At 45.4% G+C, this 23,222-nt stretch overlaps 1 protein-coding gene across 2 annotated transcripts in view; it reads left to right on the top strand.

The window, feature by feature from the left end:
- Positions 1-23,222, top strand: part of ST8SIA2 (ST8 alpha-N-acetyl-neuraminide alpha-2,8-sialyltransferase 2) — a 481,748-nt gene that overhangs the window by 329,932 nt on the left and 128,594 nt on the right. For both annotated transcript variants that reach the window (XM_077263426.1, XM_077263427.1), the window contains exons 3-4: positions 13,778-13,906; positions 16,235-16,492. In XM_077263426.1, coding sequence (XP_077119541.1) covers positions 13,778-13,906; positions 16,235-16,492 — 387 coding nt within the window. The remainder of the gene's footprint in view (positions 1-13,777; positions 13,907-16,234; positions 16,493-23,222) is intronic.

Below are 23,222 nucleotides of genomic sequence, written 5' to 3'. Positions count from 1 at the left end.
CATGCAGAAAAAAACCGCATGCGTTTGAAAACGCGACCAAACGCGTACAAAAAAACCGCATGCGTTTTCAATGTTAAATATAGGGAAAAAACGCATGCGTTTTTTTGTGCAAAAAACGCTGCAGACAAAAACGCATGTGTGAAACCAGCGACGCTTTTTATAGCAAAAAAGTTTTTGCGTCTCCACATTTTGAGACCTATAATTTTTCCACATTTGCTCCACAGAGTCATGTGAGGTCTTGTTTTTTGCGGGACGAGTTGACGTTTTTATTGGTAACATTTTCGGACACGTGACCATTTTTGATCGCTTTTTATTCCGATTTTTGTGAGGCAGAATGACCAAAAACCTGCTATTCATGAATTTCTTTTGGGAGAGGCGTTTATACCGTTCCGGGTTTGGTAAAATTGATAAAGCAGTTTTATTCTTCGGGTCAGTACGATTACAGCGATATCTCATTTATATCATTTTTTTTATGTTTTGGCGCTTTTATACGATAAAAACTATTTTATAGAAAAAATAATTATTTTGGTATCGCTTTATTCTCAGGACTATAACTTTTTTATTTTTTTGCTGATGATGCTGTATGGCAGCTTGTTTTTTGCGGGACAAGATGACGTTTTCAGCGGTACCATGGATATTTATATCAGTCTTTTTGATCGCGTGTTATTCCACTTTTTGTTCGGCGGTATGGTAATAAAGCGTTGTTTTTTGCCTCGTTTTTTTTTTTTTTTTCTTACGGTGTTTACTGAAGGGGTTAACTAGTGTGGCAGTTTTATAGGTTGGGTCGTTACGGACGTGGCAATACTAAATATGTGTACTTTTATTGTTTTTTTTTTTTAATTTAGATAAAGAAATGTATTTATGGGAATAATATATTTTTTTTTTTTCATTATTTTGGAATATTTTTTTTTATTTTTTTTTACACATTTGGAAATTTTTTTTTTACTTTTTTACTTTGCCCCAGGGGGGGACAATACAGATCGGTGATCTGTCAGTTTGCATAGCACTCTGACAGATCACCGATCTGCGAGAAGTGCAGGCTGCTTCACAGTGCCTGCTCTGAGCAGGCTTCTGTGAAGCCACCTCCCTCCCTGCAGGACCCGGATCCGCGGCCATCTTGGATCCGGGTCTGGAGCAGGCAGGGAGGGAGGTAAGACCCTCGCAGCAACGCGATCACATCGCGTTGCTGCGGGGGGCTCAGGGAAGCCCGCAGGGAGCCCTCTCCCTGCGCGATGCTTCCCTGCATCGCCGGCACATCGCGATCATGTTTGATCGCGGTGTGCCGGGGGTTAATGTGCCGGGGGCGGTCCGTGACCGCTCCTGGCACATAGTGCCGGATGTCAGCTGCGATATGCCGCCGACACCCGGCCGCGATCGGCCGCGCTCCCCCCGTGAGCGCGGCCGATCGGCTATGACGTACTATCCCGTCGGCGGTCATACGGGCCCACCCCACCTCGACGGGATAGTACGTCAAATGTCGGGAAGGGGTTAAGCATGGAGGTAGATCAATCATGCTTTGGTGTTTTGCTACAGTCATTGGCACGCGGAACATTTCATGGGTAGAAGGAAGAACAGATTCAATGAAATTTCAACAAATTCTTGTTGAAAACATAACATCATCTGTAAAAAAGCTGAAGTTGAAAAGAGGATGGCTTCTGCAAATGAAAAATGATCCTAAACAAAGAGAATTGGGGTGACACATTGCCGAACTCTCCATTGTGGCTGGACCTGATTGAGTATTCAGTCGCATTGGAGTGATCCTTGATGGGGTCTTAAATCCTTTGGCACAAGGAGAAAAGTCTTTTATTAAGGACACTACAGACTTCTTGATTAAAGTTGAAGGATTAAAAGTGGGGGAACATGATATGCTGGTCTCATTTGACGTAGTCTCACTGTATACGTCTATTTCACATGATGAAGGAGAAGCTGCAGTAGAGAATAGACTGAGTGAGTGCGTTTTTTCAGAGGATGCCTGTAGAATGATATTGGGTCTGTTGAGAGTGGTTTTGACAACAACTTTTTATTTGGAGAAGAGTATTACCAGCAATTAAGAGGGACCGCCATGGGCGCTAACATCTTATGCAAATATACTCATGAGTATTTTGATAGAGGATTTTGTCTATGTGTCGCCCCATTTCTCTAAAGTTGGGGGATATTGATGATACATAGATGATATTTTTTTGATCTGGACTGGTACTGTTTACCAAGCTTGAAATGTTTTTCGAATATATGAACATGATTAGTGCAACTGTAAAGTTCACGATGGAAAGTTCTGAGAATAAACTACAATTTCTTGATGTGCTTGTGATCAATGGAGGGGTAAGAATGAGTACAGAACTTTCTTCTAAAAAAACAGACAGGAATAATATTTTACATTTTTCAAGTCATCACCCTAGAAAGTTGTTAGAGGCGATAACTTATGGGCAGTGTTTAAGGGCTGAAATAATTTTGGGAGACAAATTGAAATTGGATATGACCTTAAACGCAAAGGAAACTAAGTTTAGAGTGCATGCTTTATCCAAAAAAGATTCTGGATAGACAAAGGGCTAAGACTAGTGATAAGCGAGTATGCTCATTACTCGACTTTCTCTCAACATGCTCGGGTGGTCTCCGGGTATTTTGGCGCTTTCCGAGATTTAGTTTGTGTCTAACAAACAGGCAATCCCCACATGTATTCAAGCTGTCTAGCAGCTGCAAATTATACACTGTGTGCAGACTTATTAGGCAAGTTGTAATTTAGAGGATTATTTTTATTATTGATCAACAACTATGTTTTCAATCAACCCAAAAGACTCATATCTCTCAAAGCTTAATATTTTTGGAATTGGCTATCTTAGGAGGATATCTGTTTGTACAGGTAACTATTACTGTGCAGAATTATTAGGCAACTTAATAAAAACCAAATATATTCCCATCTCACTTGTTTATTTTCACCAGGTAAACCAATATAACTGCACAAAATCTAGAAATAAACATTTCTGACATGCAAAAACAAAACCCCCCAAAATTAGTGACCAATATAGCACCTTTCTTAGTGATGACATTCAACAGCCTTCCATCCATAGATTCTGTCAGTTGCTTAATCTGTTTACGATCAACATTGCGTGCAGCAGCCACCACAGCCTCCCAGACACTGTTCCGAGAGGTGTATTATTTTCCCTCCCTGTAGATCTCACATTTTATGAAGGACCACAGGTTGTCTATGGGGTTCAGATCAGATGAACAAGGGGGCCATGTCATTATTTTTTCTTCTTTGAGACCTTTACTGGCCAGCCACGCTGTGGAGTAGTTGGAGGCATGTGATGGAGCATTGTCCTGCATGAAAATCATGTTTTTCTTGAATGATACTGACTTCTTCCTGTACCACTGCTTGAAGAAGTTGTCTTCCAGAAACTGGCAGTAGGTCTGGGAATTGAGCTTCACTCCATCCTCAACTCGAAAAGGTCCCACAAGTTCATCTTTGATGATACCAGCCCATACCAGTACCCAACCTCCATCTTGCTGGCGTCTGAGTCGGAGTGGAGCTCTCTGCCCTTTATTGATCCATCCTCTGGCCCATCCATCTGGCCCATCAAGAGTCACTTTCATTTCATCAGTCCATAAAACCTTTGAAAAGTCAGTCTGAAGATATTTCTTGGCCAGTCTTGATGTTTTGTCTTATGTTTTTTGTTCAAAGGTGGTCGTTTTTCAGCCTTCCTTACCTTGGCCATGTCCCTGAGTATCGCACACCTTGTGGTTTTTGTTACTCCAGTAAAGTTGCAGCTCTGAAATATGGCAAAACTGGTGGCAAATGGCATCTTGGCAGCTTCACGCTTGATTTTCCTCAGTGCATAGGCAGTTATTTTGCACCTTTTTTGCCCAACACGCTTCTTGCGACCATGTTGGCTATTTGCCATGAAACGCTTGATTGTTCGGTGATCACGCTTCAAACGTTTCACAATTTCAAGACTGCTGCATCCCTCTGCAAGACATCTCACAATTTTGGACTTTTCAGAGCCCGTCAAATCTCTCTTCTGACCCATTTTGCCAAAGGAAAGGAAGTTGCCTAATAATTAAGCACACCTTATATAGGGTTTTGATGTCATTAGACAACACCCCTCCTCATTACAGAGATGCACATCACCTGATTTACTTAATTGGTAGTTGGCTCTCTAGCGTGAACAGCTTGGAGTAGGACAACATGTATAAAAAGTGTCATGTGATCAAAATACAACTTGCCTAATAATTCTGCACATAGTGTACAGCTGCGTCGACACAAACAAGCCAGCTTCTTTAGCAATGACCTTTTGTGGCTTACCCTCCTTTTGGAGTGTGTCAATGACTGCCTTCTGGACATCTGTCAAGTCACCAGTCGTCCCCATGATTGTGGTGCCTACTGAAACAGACTAAGGGACCTTTTTAAACACTTAGGAGGCCTTTGCAGGTGTCTTTTGTTAATTATGCTATTTACTAAGATAATTACTTTTGGGCTTTCATTGGCTGTAAGCCGTAATCATCAACATTAAAGGGGTTGTCCACTACTTTCAGTTAACCCCCCAATGTATCCCCCCGAGGCCCCTAATGAATTTTATAAATACCTTCTGTTGCCGTTTTCGCCTGTGAGCGGCGCTATGGTGGTGGCTGAGTCCGGGTCACGTGACCCCCAGGCTGCAGCCACCGCAAATTTCCGCCGACTTCACGTCAATTTCCAGACTCTGCCGTTGCGGTGGCCAGTGCGGCGGCGGCCGGTGCCATGGCGGCGTTCGTTGCGGTGGCCGGTGCGTTGGCGGCCGGTGCCATTGTGGCGGCTGGTGTGGCGGCCGGTGCCGTGGCGGCGTTCATTGCATCGGCCGGTGCTGCTGCCGGTGCCAAGGCGGTGGCCAGTGCGTCGGCGGCGACCGGTGCCGTGGCGGAGGCCGGTGCGGTGGTGGTGGCCTGTGCGACGACGGGGGTCTGCACGGTGAAACCGAATGTGCTGGAGTGTGGCTGTGCGGTGGTGGTGGCATCGTCGTCTCTGTGTGCAGGCATTGTCCGATGGGACTACAAGTCCTGCTACAGTGACAGTCAGTGACACATTAGCCAATGATGGGACAGTAGTAGTCCCATCATCCGGCTAATGTGTTGAATGTATAAAAAAAAACACATACACATACAGTACATACATACATAGAACACACATACAGGACATGCGATGACATGCAACATGTGACGACATGCACCATGCGACAACATGCAGCATGCGAAATGTGACATCATGCAACATGCAGCATGCGACATGTGACATGTGACATGCACCATGCTACATGTGACAACATGCGACGACATGCAGCATGTGACAACATGTGCCATGCAATGACATGCGCCATGCAGCATGCGACGTGTGACAACATGCAAAGACGCACCATGCGACGACATGCGCCATGCAACGACATGCAGCAAGCAACATGTGACAACATGCACCATGCGATGACATGCGCCATTCAACGACATGCAGCAAGCGACATGTGACAACATGCGCCATGCGACAACATGCGCCATGCGACGACATGCAGCAAGCGGCATGTGACAACATGCGCCATGCGACGACATGCGCCATGCGATGACATGCAGCATGCGACATGAGACAACATGCGGCGACATGCGCCATGTGACGAAATGCGCCATGCGACGAAATGTGACATGCGACGAAATGCGACATGTGGCATCATGCGACATGCAGCATGCGACATGCAGCATGCGACATGTGACATGCACCATGTGACATGCTACATGTGACAATATGCGGCGACATGCACCATGCGACATGTGCCATGCGATGACATGCAGCAAGCTACATGTGACAACATGTGCCATGCGATGACATGCAGCATGCAGCATGAGACATGAGACATGAGGCGGCATGCGACGACATGCGCCATGCGACGACATGTGCCATGTGACGACATGCGCCATGCGATGAAATGCGCCATGCGGCGAAATGCGCCATATGACATGTGACATCATGCGACATGCACCATGCGACATGTGACATGCTACATGTGACAATATGCGACGACATGCAGCATGCGACGACATGCGCCATGCGACGACATGCAGCATGTGACATGTGACAACATGCGCCATGCGACGACATGCAACGACATGCGCCATGCGACATGTGACAACATGCGACGACATGCAGCATGTGACATCATGCGACATGCACCATGCGACATGTGACGGCATGCGACGACATGCACCATGCAATGACATGCAGCATACATATAGACATACAGTGCATGTAACATAGAGTACATACTCACCATCACTTGTCACTTTGTTCCCCGAAGCCAGTGTCATCTGTAAAAAATATTAAAATAAAAAACAAACACTATACTCCCTGATCCGCAGAAATCCAATTAAAACGAGTGTCCCTCGACAATCTCCCGTGGAGAGCAGGAGCATCAGCTGATGCGACCGCTCTCCAGGGGCTCCAGGAACACAATGAGGGGAGGAAGGTATCCTTCCACAATGTATTCCCCACAATGTATTCCTACGCCCCTGTGAAAAAATAGTCCCTAGTCTCACTTTATGGCATTGCTGTGTGAGAAAGTTCCCACGCAGCTTTTTGCCATAAAGTGAGACCAGTGAACTATAGTAACCTCAGTGATGCACTGCAGGAGCCATTGTCACTGTTCTATAGGGGAGATCGTCGTGGGACACTCGTTATTAATTGGACTACGGCGGACAGGTAGTATACGGTTTATTATTTTACATTTTTTGCAGGCGCTGAAGTATGGTAAGTATGGTTAAATGAAGAATAATAAAATACGTTTTCCCTAATGTGTGTGTTTTATTAACCCTTTATTACTATTGGATTAATAACGGATAGGTGTCTTATTGACGCCACTCCGTTATTAACCCGGCTTAATGTCACCTTACAATAGCAAGGTGACATTAACCCCTTATTACCCCGTATCCCACCGCTACACGGGAGTGGGAAGAGAGGGGCTAAGTGCTGGAATTGGCGCATCTTACAGATGCACCATTTCTGGGGCGGCTGCGGACTGGTATTTGTAGCCGGGGGGGACCAATATCCATGGCCCCTCTCTAGGCTATGAATATCAGCCCACAGCTGTCTGCATAGCCTTTCTGGCTATAAAATATAGGGGACCCCACGTCATTTTTTGGGGGGATCCCCCTATTTTAATAGCCAGTAAAGGCTACGCAGACAGCTGCGGGATGATATTCATAGCAGGCTACAAATATTGGCCCCCGGCCGTCGGCTTTCCCCCTCTGGCGCAGAAAATTTCGCGGGAGCCCACGCAATTTTTTTTTCTTTTTTTTTTTTTAACCGAAACATATTGTTCATTAACCCCTTTCTGCCAGCTGACGGAATAGTACGTCAGCTGGCAGTATCCCCCGCTTTGAGGTGGGCTTCGCGGTGAGCCCACTTCAAAGCCGCAACATGTCAGCTGTTTTCAATACAAAAAAAAATGTACATGATCGCTAAACGGCATAGCGAGAGAAAAAAATCAAAAGACAAAATTAATTTTTTTGGGTCGCCGCGACACTGCATTAAAATGCAATAATGGGCGATCAAAAGAACATATCTGCACAAAAGTGGTATAATTAAAAACGTCAGCTCGGCGCGCAAAAAATTAGCCCTCACCCGACCCAATATCTCAGAACATATAGACGCTACGGGTATCTGAAAATGGCGCAATTATTTTATTTCTTTTTAGCAAACTTTGGAATTTTTTTTCACCACTTAGATAAAAAATAACCTAGACGTGTTTGGTGTCTATGAACTCGTAATGACCCGGAGAATCATAACGGCAGGTCAGTTTTAGGCTGTGTGCACACGTTGCAGATTTGGGTGAAGAATTTTCTGCACAAAATCTGCATCTCCTTGCAGAAAACGCCGCTGCGTTTTGGATGCATTTTTTTCACTTTTTTTTTTCATGTTTTTTGCGCGGTTTTGATGCAGGTTTTTGCGTGGTTTTGATGCAGTTCTTGGTGCGGTTTTTGTTGCGGTTTTTGCGTGTTTTTTGTGCGTTTTTGTATGCGTTTTTGAAAGCTAAATAAAGATGTATTATTGAACAAAAAAAAAAGATTTGTGATGTCATTATTGTCCAACCCACACTCAATTACACACAGATAGATAGACATATAGATGATAGATGAAATGGATAGACAGATCTACATATAGATAGATATAGGAATAGGTGGATGTATGCATCTATAGATCTATCTATAGATATATCTGGATAGATATATCTATTGATAGATGTATGGATAGTGTAGGGTGCGTGTCCACTGTCCGGATTACATCCGAATTAGCTGCAGATTGGATGCTGCGTACTTGTAGTCCCATCGGATGATGTCTGCACACACTCCCCAAAAGACCCCCCGCACAGCCCCGCACACATCCGAACAGCCCGCAGACCCCGCACACACCTGAACAGTCCCGCACACATCCGAACAGCCCGCAGACCGTGTCCGCACACACATACATGCACACTGTCACCGCCCACATTCCGCCCCACACTTCCCTCCTCCCGAACTGCAGCGTTTCTTGGACCCACATCCGCATCTAAACTGCAGATCTTTTTTACATCTGCGGTTTTGCTGCGTATGTGCCCGAATCAATCAAAGTCTATGGGTGCATAAACGCTGCAGTTTGGCACAAAAGAAGTGACATTCTCCGGAAAAAAAAAAGCTGCGTTTTGGTACAGCTTTATCCGCAGCATGTGCACAACAAGTCTGCGGCTCCCATAGACTTACATTGGTTGTGCACTACACTGCGGATTTGATGCAATTGTGTGCGGCAAAAAATGCTGCGGATCTGCAATCAAATCCGCAACGTGTGCACACAGCCTTAGCATTTAGTGAACCTAGCAAAAAAGCCAAGCAAAAAACAAGTGTGGGATTGCACTTTTTTTGCAATTTCATCGCACTTTGACTTTTTTTCACATTTTCTGTTACACGACATGCTAAAACCAATGGTGTCGTTCAAAAGTAGAACTTGTCCCGCCGAAGATAAGCCCCCACATGGCCATATTGATGGAAAAATTATGGCTCTGGAAAGAAGGGGAGCGATAAACGAAAAAAGCTCCAGGGGTGAAGGGGTTTAGAAACATGGATATGGACATATATACATACCTCCCAACCGTCCCGGATACAGCGGGACTGTCCTGATTTTGACAGTCAGCCCCGCGATCCCGGGCGGGACATTAGTTGTCCCGCAGTGGTTGGGAGGTGTGCTGCAATATCAGGCGGTCACTGCGGTCAGCCTCTTCCCTGCAGCCGCAGAGCTGCCTGAGCACAGCACACCACATATTGGCTGCTTCGTGGCCACAGGACCTGTGATGAGGTCACAGGGGGGAGGAGTCAGGGGTCACATGATCGGGACCTCGTGGATTGCAGGACTCGGCTCTGTGCTGGTTGCCAACCTGCCATGGTGCCTGCTGGATGAGGTAAGCTGCCATGTGTGGGATCAGGAGGTGTACAGTGTGGATGTAGCGGAGCCGTGTGTGTACGAGGTGTATGGAGCGGAGCGTGTGTGTGTACAAGGTGCATGGAGCGGAGCGCGTGTGTGTACGAGGTGTACGGAGCGGAGCGCGTGTGTGTACGAGGTGTACGGAGCGGAGCGCGTGTGTGTTCGAGGTGTACGGAGAGGAGCGCGTGTGTGTGTACGAGGTGTACGGAGCAGAGCACGTGTGTGTACGAGGTGTACAGAGCGGAGCACGTGTGTACGAGGTGTATGGAGCGGAGCCGTGTGTGTACGAGGTGTACGGAGCAGAGCACGTGTGTGTACGAGGTGTACAGAGCGGAGCACGTGTGTACGAGGTGTATGGAGCGGAGTGCGTGTGTGTACGAGGTGTACAGAGCGGAGCGCGTGTGTGTATGAGGTGTATGGAGCGGACAAGTATTTAAAGCGCTGTAAGCTGTAAGTATTACCTTACTCTAATCTCACGGCTGTGGGATTATGGCCAGGTCACTTGTTGGTACCCTTTATTTTCAGACCACATTAGGTCTGGCTTAGGACCCTTTGTTTGGGTTTAAAATCGCAGGTGTTACACTTCCTTTCCAGCTGGCTATAGCCTATTGTGATTTGGTCTTCAGTGGAAGGTCCTATTTTTAATGCACATTGTATTGCTATATATGCTTTTGCATGTGTATATACGTATTTATTGTGCATTTTTTGTACATCTGCTCCAGCCTAGAGACAACCCCCTCATGGGTATTTTACCCTTTATTTATGGATCTATATTTGTGTGTAGTATCCGTTAAGGACTTTTAAATGTTTTTATGTGTGTTTTGGTTCTGCAATAAAGCTTGTTTTTAAATTTTAATTTGATGTGAAGTGATCCCTGTTATGTGCATGTATCTGTTTCCTCAAAAAACTTTCGTGTCTATATTGTGACATGCACTAGGAGATCCACACTACTTAATAACTGTGCTCATTTGAGTTATTGCTAACAGTTGGTGCCCGCTCATTTGTTTGCTTGTTGAGCGGAGCTGAATGTGTACGAGATGTACGGAGCGGAGCGCGTGTGTGTATGAGGTGTATGTAGCGGAGCCGTGTGTGTACGAGGTGTATGGAGCGGAGCCATGTGTGCATGAGGTGTACGGAGTGGAGCCGTGTGCATGAGGTGTACGGAGCGGAGTCTTGTGTGTATGAGGTGTATGGAGCAGAGCTAAATGTGTACGAGGTGTACGGAGCGGAGCCGCGTGTGTACGAGGTGTATGGAGCGGAGCGCGTGTGTACGGAGTGCAGCCGCGTGTGTAGGAGTAGCTATGTGTGGCCATTATACGGTACGAAGTATCATGACGCGGCCAATATACAGTATGGAGCATCATGTGTGGCCATTATACAGTATGGAGCATCATGTGTGGCCATTATACAGTATGGAGCATCATGTGCAGCCAATATACAGTATGGAGCATCATGTGGGGCCATTGTACAGTATGGAGCATCATGTGGGGCCATTGTACAGTATGGAGTATCATGTGGGGCCATTATACAGTATGGAGCATCATGTTGGGTCATTATACAGTACTAGATGGTGGCCCGATTCTAACGCATTGGGTATTCTAGAATATGCATGTCCACGTAGTATATTGCACAGTCCACGTAGTATATTGGTCAGACACGTAGTATATTGCCCAGTGACGTAGTATATTTCCCAGCGACGTAGTATATTGCCCAGCCATGTAGTATATTGCCCAGACACGTAGTATATTGCCCAGTGACGTAGTATATTGCCCAGCCATGTAGTATATTGCCCAGCCACGTAGTATATTGCCCAATGACGTAGCATACAGCACAGAGCCACGCAGTATATTGCACAGCGATGTAGTATACAGCACAGTATATTGCACAGTCCACGTAGTATATTGCCCAGCCACATAGTATATTGCCTAGCCACGTATGTCACAGGTTAAAAAATAAAAAATAAACATACTCACCATCCGATCCGAGGGCCCCTTGTAGTTCTAACATACTCACCATACTTGTAGTTCTGTCGCCTGTGCGAGGTACAGGCGGCAGCTTCCGGTCCCAGCCTGCTCGCGCAGGTGCGCAGGGCCTGTGATGACGTCGCGGTCACATGACCGTGACGTCACGGCAGGTCCTTCTGCCAGACCATCCGTGCCAACGGAACGTGGAGGTTGCATCGCGAGGAGCGGGAAAGGCGGCGTAGGTGAGTATATAATCATTTTTTATTTTTTTAAATTATTTTTAACATTAGATGTTTTTACTATTGGCGCTGCATAGGCTGCGTCAATAGTAAAAAACTTGGTGACACAGGGTTAATAGCAGCGGTAACGGAGTGCGTTACCCGTGGCATAACACGGTCCATTACCGCCGGCATTAACCCTGTGTGAGTGGTGAGCGGAGGGGTGTATGCGGGCGGCGGGCAGTGAGTGCGGGGAGTAAGGAGCGGCCATTTTCTTCCGGACTGTGCGCGTCGCTGATTGGTCGCGGCAGCCATGACAGGCAGCTGGCGTGACCAATCAGCGAACGAATAACCGTTACAGACAGAAGGACAGACGTAAGTGACCCTTAGACAATTATATAGTAGATGGCGCATCATGTGGGGCCATTATACAGTATGGAGCATCATGTGCAGTCATTATACAGTATGGAGCATCATGTGTGGCCATTATACAGTATGGAGCATCATGTGTGGCCATTATACAGTATGGAGCATCATGTGTGGCCACATTTTTTTGTTTATAATTATTCTTTATGAAACAGTGTGATCAGCAGTGCTAAATGGGTGTGGTTGGGACGTGGATATGGGTGTGGCTAGTTATGAATGGGTGTGATCAGAGGTGGGGCCTAAAATTTGCCGCGGCGCGCTTCGCGCACTGCAAACTTTGTCCCTCTTTTCCATCTTCAAAATTTGGGAGGTATGTATATATGGAAATAGACATAGATATATCTGTATGTATCTATCTATCCATCCCATATCTATCTATCTAGTTATCTATCCCATATCTATCTATCTGTTATCTATCTATCTTATCTGTCTATTTGTTATCTATCTATCCATCTATCCTTGTGTAATGTAGTGTAGGTTGGACAAATGTAAAAGAGGAGGTTGGACAGAAATGACATCACAAATCTTTTTGCAGATAGAGGAGGGAGAGGAGGGAGGGGTTTCGGTGTGTTTTGGAGTGGGTGTGGTAGGTTCAGGCTTAGAAGCCTGTGCAAAGCATCATGGAACTTGCAGTATTAGAGCACAGTAAGTCAGGAGAAAGGAAGTTGTCGATTAACCCCATGAGAGCTGGATCTAGCACTGAAGATGTGCTGCTACAGCATGATAAAAGGTAATATTGCTAAAATAAAGACAGTGGATGTTTTCAGTGGCACCTAATAGCAAGATTTATGAAAAAAAAATGTTTATTGTAGTGGACAACTTCTTTAACAGAAATAAACACGTGAACTAGATCACTCTGTTTGTAATGACTCTATATAATATATAAGTTTCACTTTTTGTATTGAAGAACTGAAATAAACTAACTTTTTTATGGTATTCTAATTTTGTGAGAAGCACTTGTATAATCGGCTTACTAATAAAAAGGGTGACTAAAAGACTAAAAGTATAATATAACTGTTTGAGGTTTACACCCAGTATTTTTCTGTGAATGTCAGCTATATCTCTACTTTCCGTTTTACTGTTCCCGAAGCTGAACTAAATGCTCTGCTGCACCCTAAGGCTTTTTATACAGACTCTTTGATCACTTCTTTTATGACTGACTGCTCATCTGCATGTTCATAATTTGTGCCAGTAACTGAGAATTGTGTAGTCACCAGTTCTGCATCTCAATAACAAAAAGAAAAGGTGCATTTCTGCCCTCATAACAAAAGCGACATCTGACTCTGGAATAGAGTAAAGCCAGCTTCATACGTCCACATTTCACAATTCATTGTATTTGTTGCTTTTCAGCTTCAGACATACTGTACAAAAACTGTTATTTGCATCATCACAAAATGGAGGATTACTATGAAGAGAGAATACACAAACTAAATCATTCATTACAGTATGAACAAACTCTAACCACATGGTGCCACCTGTTGTCTGCTCAACACAGTCCCTCTATAGCACAAGCCTCCAGCTGTTGTAAAATGCTTTAGTTCAGGCCATGAGGGATTACATATTGCATGATCCTTACTGTTTCTGGTAGCAACTTATTTTCAATTTATTAGCACTGTTTTCTTCCAAATTCTTATATTTAGCCTCTTTTAATTTACAGTTATATTTTTTTAAAATTTACATTAAATATATTAACCTATGCTTTGTTTTAGAGTGGGATTATCAATGAATGACTCAAGTAGTCCAGCTACTACAGACAGAAGCAATGAAAGCCTCAAACTAAATATGAAGCCAGCAATAGTGAAATGGAGACACAATGAGACACTCTCAATGAAGATAAGGTACGATTGCCGACTTCATACATTGTGAAGGGTTATCCATAGTCATGTGAATAAAGCTTAATCACTGTAAAATAAAGCAATTGCTTCTTACTAATGTTCTGTGTATTGATTTCTTACAGTTTGCAGAGGCGTAGCTATGGGTTCAGCTCACAGGGAGCAGGTGGGGGGTGAAACATCTGAGTAGGCCCCTAATCGGTAACCCTGATTACAACTATGGTAGCTCACTGATATTACCGCCATATAGTGACCATATAGTGGTAGATACCAGTCCTGCAGAACATACAAGTGATCACAGTGCACTTATAGGATGGTGCCTTACAGCTGACCTCGTTTCTGATGAAGTCGTTCATTTTGTACGCCTTTTTCCATTTGGCCCAAACCAACATGGTAATCTCTAGATAGCAAAATTGCCCTCTAAAAATATTAGTGCCCTGTTCAAATGCCATAGAAAAGAGTGTCCACATTTTGCTCCTTTGATTACTACAATACTCTGATTGCCCCTATAACAATAATGTTTCTTAAGTGCCCACTTAAAGGGATTGGTCACTACTAGTACAACGCCTTTTTAAACTAAATTTTTTGGACCCAATAAAATAAATATACCTATACTCACCTCCCGTGCCACCTCTGTTCCTTGCAGTGTCAGCACTTGCGGTCCCGGGTCTGTGATGCAGTGAAATGACACTTGACCCCAACGCCCAATTAGCGCTGGCATTACGGTCTCTGCCTCCTGTCAATATGAAAATGAAGAGGAAGACCGAGATCAGCTGTAGATGAAATTTCCGCTTTATGTTCAGTTTGTCAGAAGGTGGAGACAGTAATTCCAGCGCTGATTGGGCGCCAGGCATCACGAGTCATTTCACTGCATCACTGCCCCAGGACCGAGAGTGCCGACACTGAAGGAACAGAGTCAGCATAGGAGGAGAGTATACGTTTATTTATTTTATTGGGGCAGAACATTTAGTTTAAGAAGGGGTTGTCTTAGTAACTGACAAACTCTTTAACATTTGATAATGTCCACTGAGTACCCCAATGTACAGCTCCTCTATACACAGCTTGGTAAGGCTACAGCTCACCTATTCACAGTACGGTGGGCTCACAGCTTCCCTATACACAGTATGGTGGGCCCACATCTCCTTTATACTGAGTATGATTTCACCACAGCTCTTCTATACACAGTATAGTGGGTCCACAGCTCCGCTATACACAGTATGAATCCTACACATCTCCTCTATGCACAGTATGATGTCCCCACTACTCCCCAAAACACAGTATAATGAGCCCCACAAAAGCCCTCACACTGTATAATGGCCTCCACACTGTATAATTGCCTCCATAGTAATCCTTAAGCTAGTTTTTAAATTGTATAATGGCTCTGCATTAACTCCCACACTGTATAATGGCCTCCACAGTAAGCCCCAAACTGTATAATGGCCCCTTCATTCGCTCTCACTTGGTATGATGGGCCCCACATTAGCTCCTATACAGTAGAATGGTCCCTACATTAACTCCAGTACTGAATAATGAGCACCTTATTAGCCCCGAGACTATATAATGACCCCACATTAGCTCCCACACTTTATAATGGGCCCAACATTAGCTCCTAAACTGTATAATGGCCCCCATATGAGCTCCCACACTATAATGGGCTCCACATTAGATCTTATACTGTGTAATGGCCCCCACATTAGCTCCCACACTTTATAGTGGGCCTGTATTAATATCCCCAAGCCTGTAATAATGTCCTCAATCCTGTAATAATATCCCCTGTCCTGTAATAATGTCCCTGAGTGTGTAATAATGTCCCCATCCTGGTCTCATAGTAATGTCCCCATTATGGTCCGATCTTATAGAAATGTCCCCATCCTTGTAACAAGATGATATCAAAATTATATAAGCCAATTATAATAAATAATGAATACATAATATAATATTTCTTATAAGAAATTTGTACTACAATAGGAAATTTGCCTTTTCTTGATTTTTTATGTCTGGTCACCATGCTCTTCCCCCAGTCGCATGGCACCGATTGAAAACAAAGCACATAAACATGAAAATCCCGCACCGTGGGTTATTGTAGTTATTGTGCATTTCTGTTGTATACTAATAAGATCCACAGTTATATTCACTTCAATGAGCACACATTGGCTGATAAGCTTTTGGCAAGTGTTATATGATTACAAAAGTAACACAGAACATAATCAAGAAAAACTCCATGCTTCAGATGGCGAAGCAACGGAGATCAAAGTACTTAGGAATGCCTGCCTGTTCTCCTTATACGAAAGCTTCTTAAAAAAATGTTCATGTTCTTTCTGCTTCTGTTTTCAGGAAGCAAATATTGCATTTTCTGGATGCTGAAAGGGACATCTCAGTTCTGAAAGGAACTCTGAAACCAGGAGATATTATACATTATATATTTGACAGAGACAGTACCATGAATATATCAAAGAACCTGTATGAACTCTTACCAAGAACTTCTCCTTTGAAAAACAAGAACTTCAAGACTTGCGCCATTGTGGGAAACTCTGGCATTTTACTCAACAGTGGTTGTGGGAAAGAGATTGACTCACATGACTTTGTCATAAGGTAATACTTGTGGAAAACTTATGTATGGAAGGAAGGCAAATCAGATATTGAAATAGGGACGGGTTCTTTAAAATTAGAGTGGTAAAGGTAGGGAATCTTATAATGCCAAATCAAATGATGAATGACATTGAAAAAACAGCATTTATTTGGTACTGAATCATATATATTTAGGAAGAGACATGTTGAAGTTGATAGACACGACTCGTTTTTCAACAATGATTCAACAATGTGAGTTTTCACTCTGGACTTGTGACTACATTTCAAAGAAATCTTAATTAGAGTTGAGCGAATTTGTTCGGATTTGGTCGCCGAATCTGAATTTGCCATATTCGAGCCATATTGGTACCCTATTCATGCCGAATGTATGTTTGATGATCAGTTCCGAACATATTCGGTAATTTCTACTCCCATTGACTCTAATGACATTCGGCTGTATTCAACGAATATTGCAAAAACAATATTCTATTCTGATCGAATTCGAAACCAAATCTGAACAAATTCGCTCAACTCTAATCTTAATCTATCTCGGCATGTGTGTTTAAAGGGAACGTGGTGTTAGGGTTGGCGGAACGCACCAAATAATAAGATAGATAGAATAAGGTGCGTTCGCAGCCCGGGGTCCACCATGTAGAGATGGAACCTGCTGCTGAGTAATGACGGACTATATGGCAGTACAAAATGGATTCACACATGGGTTAACTTCACCCTGTTTGAAGAAAGCGAACCCTGTTGCGTCACAGGGCCGCGGTACTGCACAAAAGAGTGCAAGCAAGGAGTCACAGAACTCAATCCCAAGACTCTGGATTAGAGTTCATCTAGACCTCTTGCGCTCGACACCACAACTGGAGTGTCAGAGTGAATGAAATAATAATAATTATTTAGATGCATGAGAGTGCGTGCGGTGCCGCTCTGGCGGATGCCACTAACCACCCAGGCTTGGGTAAGGAAAGCGCTGTGAAAGCGCACGGCGCCGCACTGGCGGTCACAGCAATTTGATGCTGTTTTGTGTGTCACGTGCTGATAGCTAAGTCGGGTGCTAGATAGCAATCATCCACCTTACGTGCAGTCATACACAAGGGAGGGGATAATTAATGATCAACTTTCACATGTCACCACACACACGTTTACAAGTGTACACTAGCACATGGCCGAGTGGCCATGTGAACCTTTTATAGCGACAGTGCTACAGGACCATCCAGATGGTCCAATAGGAGCCGCAAAAGGACCTGAGCATGTGACCCTCGACCTCCAATGGGAGGTCGTCCCGTGGGCATGCTCAGTATAGGAAAAGCAGGACTTAGTCTGCTCGCTGCTGATCAGTGCTGCCTACAAAGTCAGAGCCTGGAAGGACAGTAGTAACCAGTCGCCCAGTATCAGCCTGAGCTAGAAGCTGGGACCGACGTCTCCGCTGAGTAGGCTCCACTGCGGCTGGAGAAGAATGGGAGACCACAGCGGAGATGGTTCGAGATTCTCCCTGTGCAGAGGCGGGAACTCAACACCTAACATTACCCCCCCATAGGGCCCCTGTTATGATCCTTAATGGTTGAGGATCACAAATTACTCCAGCTAAGCAACAAACATAGGACAAGCTCTAGGGAGGTGGCAAACTGGACTGACCGCAAATCTGAACCTATCCAAACACACTAGAAGTAGCCGGTGAACGTGCCTAAAAATCCTAGACGTCTCAAGCCAGCCTGAGGAACTAACTACCCCTAGAGAGAAAGAAAAAACCTCTCTTGCCTCCAGAGAAATAATCCCCAAAGATATAGAAGCCCCCAACAGATAATAACGGTGAGGTAAGAGGAAGGCACATACACAGGGGTGAAAGCAGATTCAGCAAATGAGGCCCACTAATACTAGATAGCAGAAAATAGAAAAGGGAATCTATGCGGTCAGTAAAAAACCCTTACAAAATATCCACTCTGAGATTTCAAGAACCCCCACACCAACTAACGGTGTGGGGGGAGAACCTCAGTCCCCTAGAGCAACCAGCAAGCGAGGAAATCACATTTTAGCGAGCTGGACTAAAAACATAATGAACACTGATAATCAAAAAATGATCAAACAAAAACTTAGCTTGTCTTGGAGAGACTGGGAGCAAGGTAGACACAAGGAATCTGAAGAGCACTGAATACATTGATAGCAGGCAAGGAACTGAGTATCCAGGTGGGCTAAATAGGAAACCAACCAAGGATAACGAACCAGCTGATGCTGCAACCTGCAGAAAGACAACACTACACAGTACCGCTTGTGACCACTAGAGGGAGCCCAAAAATAGAGTTCACAACAGTACCCCCCCCTTGAGGAGGGGTCACCGAACCCTCATCAAGACCCCCAGGGCGATCAGGATGAGCCGCGTGGAAGGCACGAACCAAATCAGCCGCATGAACATCAGAGGCGACAACCCAGGAATTATCCTCCTGACCATAGCCCTTCCACTTAACCAAATACTGAAGCCTCCGTCTAGAGATATGAGAATCCAAAATCTTCTCCACCACGTACTCCAATTCGCCCTCGACCAGCACCGGAGCAGGAGGCTCAACAGAAGGAACCACAGGTACCACATACCTCCGCAACAAAGACCTATGGAACACATTATGAATGGCAAACGATGCTGGGAGATCCAAACGAAAAGACACCGGGTTAAGGATTTCCAAGATCTTATAAGGACCGATGAAGCGAGGCTTGAATTTAGGAGAGGAGACCTTCATAGGAACATACCGAGAAGACAGCCACACCAAATCCCCAACATGAAGTCGGGGACCCACACCGCGGCGGCGGTTGGCAAAGCGCTGAGCCTTCTCCTGTGACAACCTCAAATTGTCCACCACATGGTTCCAAATCTGCTGCAACCTATCCACCACAGAATCCACCCCAGGACAGTCAGAAGACTCAACCTGACCCGAGGAAAAACGAGGATGGAAACCAGAATTGCAGAAAAAGGTGAAACCAAAGTAGCAGAACTAGCCCGATTATTAAGGGCAAACTCGGCCAAAGGCAAAAAAGTCACCCAATCATCCTGATCAGCAGAAACAAAACATCTCAAATAAGTTTCCAACGTCTGATTAGTTCGCTCGGTTTGGCCATTAGTCTGAGGATGGAAGGCCGACGAAAAAGACAAATCAATGCCCATCTTGGCACAAAAAGTCCGCCAAAACCTGGACACAAACTGGGATCCTCTATCAGACACAATATTTTCAGGAATGCCGTGCAAGCGAACCACATTCTGAAAAAATAGAGGAACCAAATCGGAGGAAGAATCCATGGAAATGTGCGTCCAAGGCCTTTTCGGAACAGGCAAAGGCAAAAGCAAACCGCTGGCACGAGAACAGCAAGGCTTAGCCCGAGCGCAAATCCCACAAGATTTCACAAAGTAACGCACATCCCTCGACAAGGAAGGCCACCAGAAGGACCTAGCCACCAAATCTCTGGTACCAAAAATCCCAGGATGACCCGCCAACACCGAAGAATGAACCTCGGAAATAACTCTGCTGGTCCATCTATCCGGGACAAACAGTCTCTCTGGTGGACAACGGTCAGGTCTATCCGCCTGAAATTTCTGCAGCACTCGTCGCAAATCTGGGGAAATGGCAGACAAAATCACTCCCTCTCTGAGAATACCAGCCGGCTCAGAAACTCCCGGAGAGTCAGGCACAAAACTCCTAGAAAGTGCATCAGCTTTTACGTTCTTCGAACCAGGCAGGTATGAGACCACGAAGTTGAAACGGGAGAAAAACAATGACCAACGAGCCTGTCTAGGATTCAGGCACTTGGCAGATTCAAGGTAAATCAGATTTTCCAGGTCATCCACCTGACAGCACCATGGAGGTTGTCTTCTTATCCACAGTGGGACAGGAAACCACGAGCATAAAAGGACCCTCCCCTTACCAATCATCAGTGTTTTTCCTGTCCCACTTTGGATAGGAACTACGAGCTCCGGCAGGCTCCGTTTGGGGAGTGTGGATCGGGGGGTTTAGGCCCTTATTTACCCTTCCCACTACAAGACCCCATGTGCTGAAACTCGACACAGGGTCCCTCAGTTTACCCAGTGCAGCGCTGCTCCTGGGTTCGCCCGTCGGTTCCTCCGGGGGCTCTTGACCGTGCACGCCGCCCGAACGTTCCCGGGTCCGCTCCTGTGAACAAGCAGGCGGCCCGGCGGCTCACCGCATCACTGGAGCGCTGTAGCGGCATAGCCTCTTCCGGGTCGCTGTCAGCGGAGGGCGGGGTCGGCGTCTCCGTCTCTATGGTGGAGGCGGAGCACTTCCGGGGCATGCCGGCGAGCGCGAACGCTCCAACGCCAGGATTCAAGTATAAAGGTAAAAAGAGTGTGTAGGGATCTATCCTGCACATGATCCGAAATGGAGGATACCGCCAGGATAGAGGGAGAAAATCAGGCGCACGTAAGTCCCCTAAAAAGGGCGACTGCTTATGCTTACCTCCCGATTCCATGCTCATCCTTCTAAAACGGGGCTGTTTCTATTATTATAGGTAGCCCCCGCCACCGTGGCTAAGAAGGGGAAATAAAAGAAGTGCCCTATATGCTCCATTAAGTTAAAAGACACATGGCAAAAACCGCTGTGTGAACCCTGCACTAACCGTATCCTGGGTGAAGAGCAGGCCTCTCTCATGTCTAACATGCGGGCTATTATCAGGGAGGAGGTGCAGGCGTCAGTCTCTGGATTAATGACTCCTCAACCCTCACAGTCGGATAATAGGAAGAGAATGAGGGATTCGGACTCTACGTCTGAAGGAGCATTGTCCAATTCAGATCTGGAGGAAGACGAGTTTAGAGACCCCCCTGAGAAAGGGAAAAAATACTTATTTTCTTCAGTGGACACGGATGAGCTGCTAGGTGCTGTGAGGCACACCATGCAAATTGAAGAACCGCCAACTTCTCGTTCAATACAAGATGAGATGTTCGGCGGATTACGAGCTCAGACCTCAAAAGTCTTTCCCGTTAATGCTCATATTCGCGGAATGATTCTGGAAGAGTGGGAGGAGGCGGAAAAACACCTAATTATCCCAAAAGACTTTAAATTACGCCTCCCATTTGATCCAGCGGAAGTCAAGGACTGGGAGGATGTCCCCAAGATAGACATCCCTCTAGCTAGAGTCTCCAAAAGAACTGCAATACCCTTCGAGGACTCATCTAATTTGAAGGAGGCTATGGATAGGAAAGCAGACAGTCTCTTAAAAAGAGCTTGGGAGAGCTCAGCAGCTGTGATGCGTGCAAACATAGCGGCGACATCAGTAGCACGGTCTATGCACTTATGGGTAGATGACCTAGCGGAGCAACTTTCCTCTAAAACCCCTAGGGAAGCTATATTAAAATCCCTTCCCCTTCTTAAAATGGGAACAGATTTTCTAGCAGACGCATCGGCAGAATCAGTAAGGTTTACGGCCAGAAATCAATCCCTAACAAATGCGGCCAGAAGAGCGATCTGGCTTAAAAATTGGTCAGGGGACGTACATTCCAAAAATAAGCTCTGCGCCATCCCATTTTCAGGCGGGAGGGTATTTGGGCCGGTACTAGACGACATCTTAGAGAAAGCGTCAGATGATAAAAAGGGGTTCCCAGAGGACAAAAGCAAAAAGTTTCAGCCCTTTCGGAGGTCACGGTTTAATCAGAGAACTGACTATAGGGGGAAAGGGAAACAAGGAAGGTGGAGTTACCCAAAGGGTGGAGAAGCTAAAACTAAAAGTAAAGAATCCACCTTTTCAGGCTCAACATCAGGTTACCACAGGAAGTGACGCCACCAGTGTGGGGGGGGGGGCGTTTAACCAGTTTTCTGGAGGGCTGGCAAAAAATCACTACAAGCCCATGGGTGTTACAACTAGTGGCTTGGGGTCACAGAATAGAATTCTCCTCCCCTCCCCCACGGAAATTCCTAATCTCCAGCTCCCATCTCGCTTCCTCATCTCCCATGTGGGTGGATATTCAGGATCTACTAAAAACAGCCACGATTGTCCCAGTGCCTCCCCAAGAAATAGGACAGGGGTTTTATTCAAGCCTATTTTCCATTATAAAGCCCTCGGGGGAGTCAAGAACCATTATAAACCTCAAACACCTAAATTCATGGGTTGTGTACAAACGATTCAAAATGGAGTCACTAAAATCTACGATTCTCCTCTTGGACAGGGGGGTGGTGATGTGCACCTTAGATTTAAAGAGTGCGTATTACCACGTTCCTATCTGCCTAAACCACCAAAAATATCTGAGATTTGCAGTAGAAAAAGAAGGAAAAGTCCTTCATTACCAGTTTCGCTGCCTTCCGTTTGGTCTAGCTTCGGCCCCAAGGATCTTTACGAAAATTATGATAGAGGTAGTAGCCTACCTAAGAAATCAAAATATCATAATCGTTCCGTATCTGGACGATTTCTTAGTGGTGGCAGACACAGTAAGTCAACTCAGAACCGACTGTCAGTTCGTAATCTCCACTCTGCAGAACTTGGGATGGATCATAAATTGGGCAAAATCCGATCTAGTTCCCAAACGGAGGATAAAATTCCTCGGAGTCATTCTAGACTCAAACGCGAGAATGTCTTTTCTGCCAGAAGAAAAACTACGAGGCATAATAGACAAGATTCATCTTTTTACAGAGAGCCGAATTTCCATCAGAGATGCCATGAAGATCCTGGGGCTGATGACGGCTTGCATGCCTTGTGTAAATTGGAGTCAATTTCACTCCAGACGGCTTCAACAGGCGATTCTCTCGTCCTGGGACAGAAA

This window comes from Ranitomeya variabilis, chromosome 5, assembly GCF_051348905.1.
Source record: "Ranitomeya variabilis isolate aRanVar5 chromosome 5, aRanVar5.hap1, whole genome shotgun sequence".
NCBI classification, from domain to species: domain Eukaryota; kingdom Metazoa; phylum Chordata; class Amphibia; order Anura; family Dendrobatidae; genus Ranitomeya; species Ranitomeya variabilis.
Note: the sequence above shows the minus strand (reverse complement) of the source record. Positions and strands in the feature narration are given on the sequence as shown.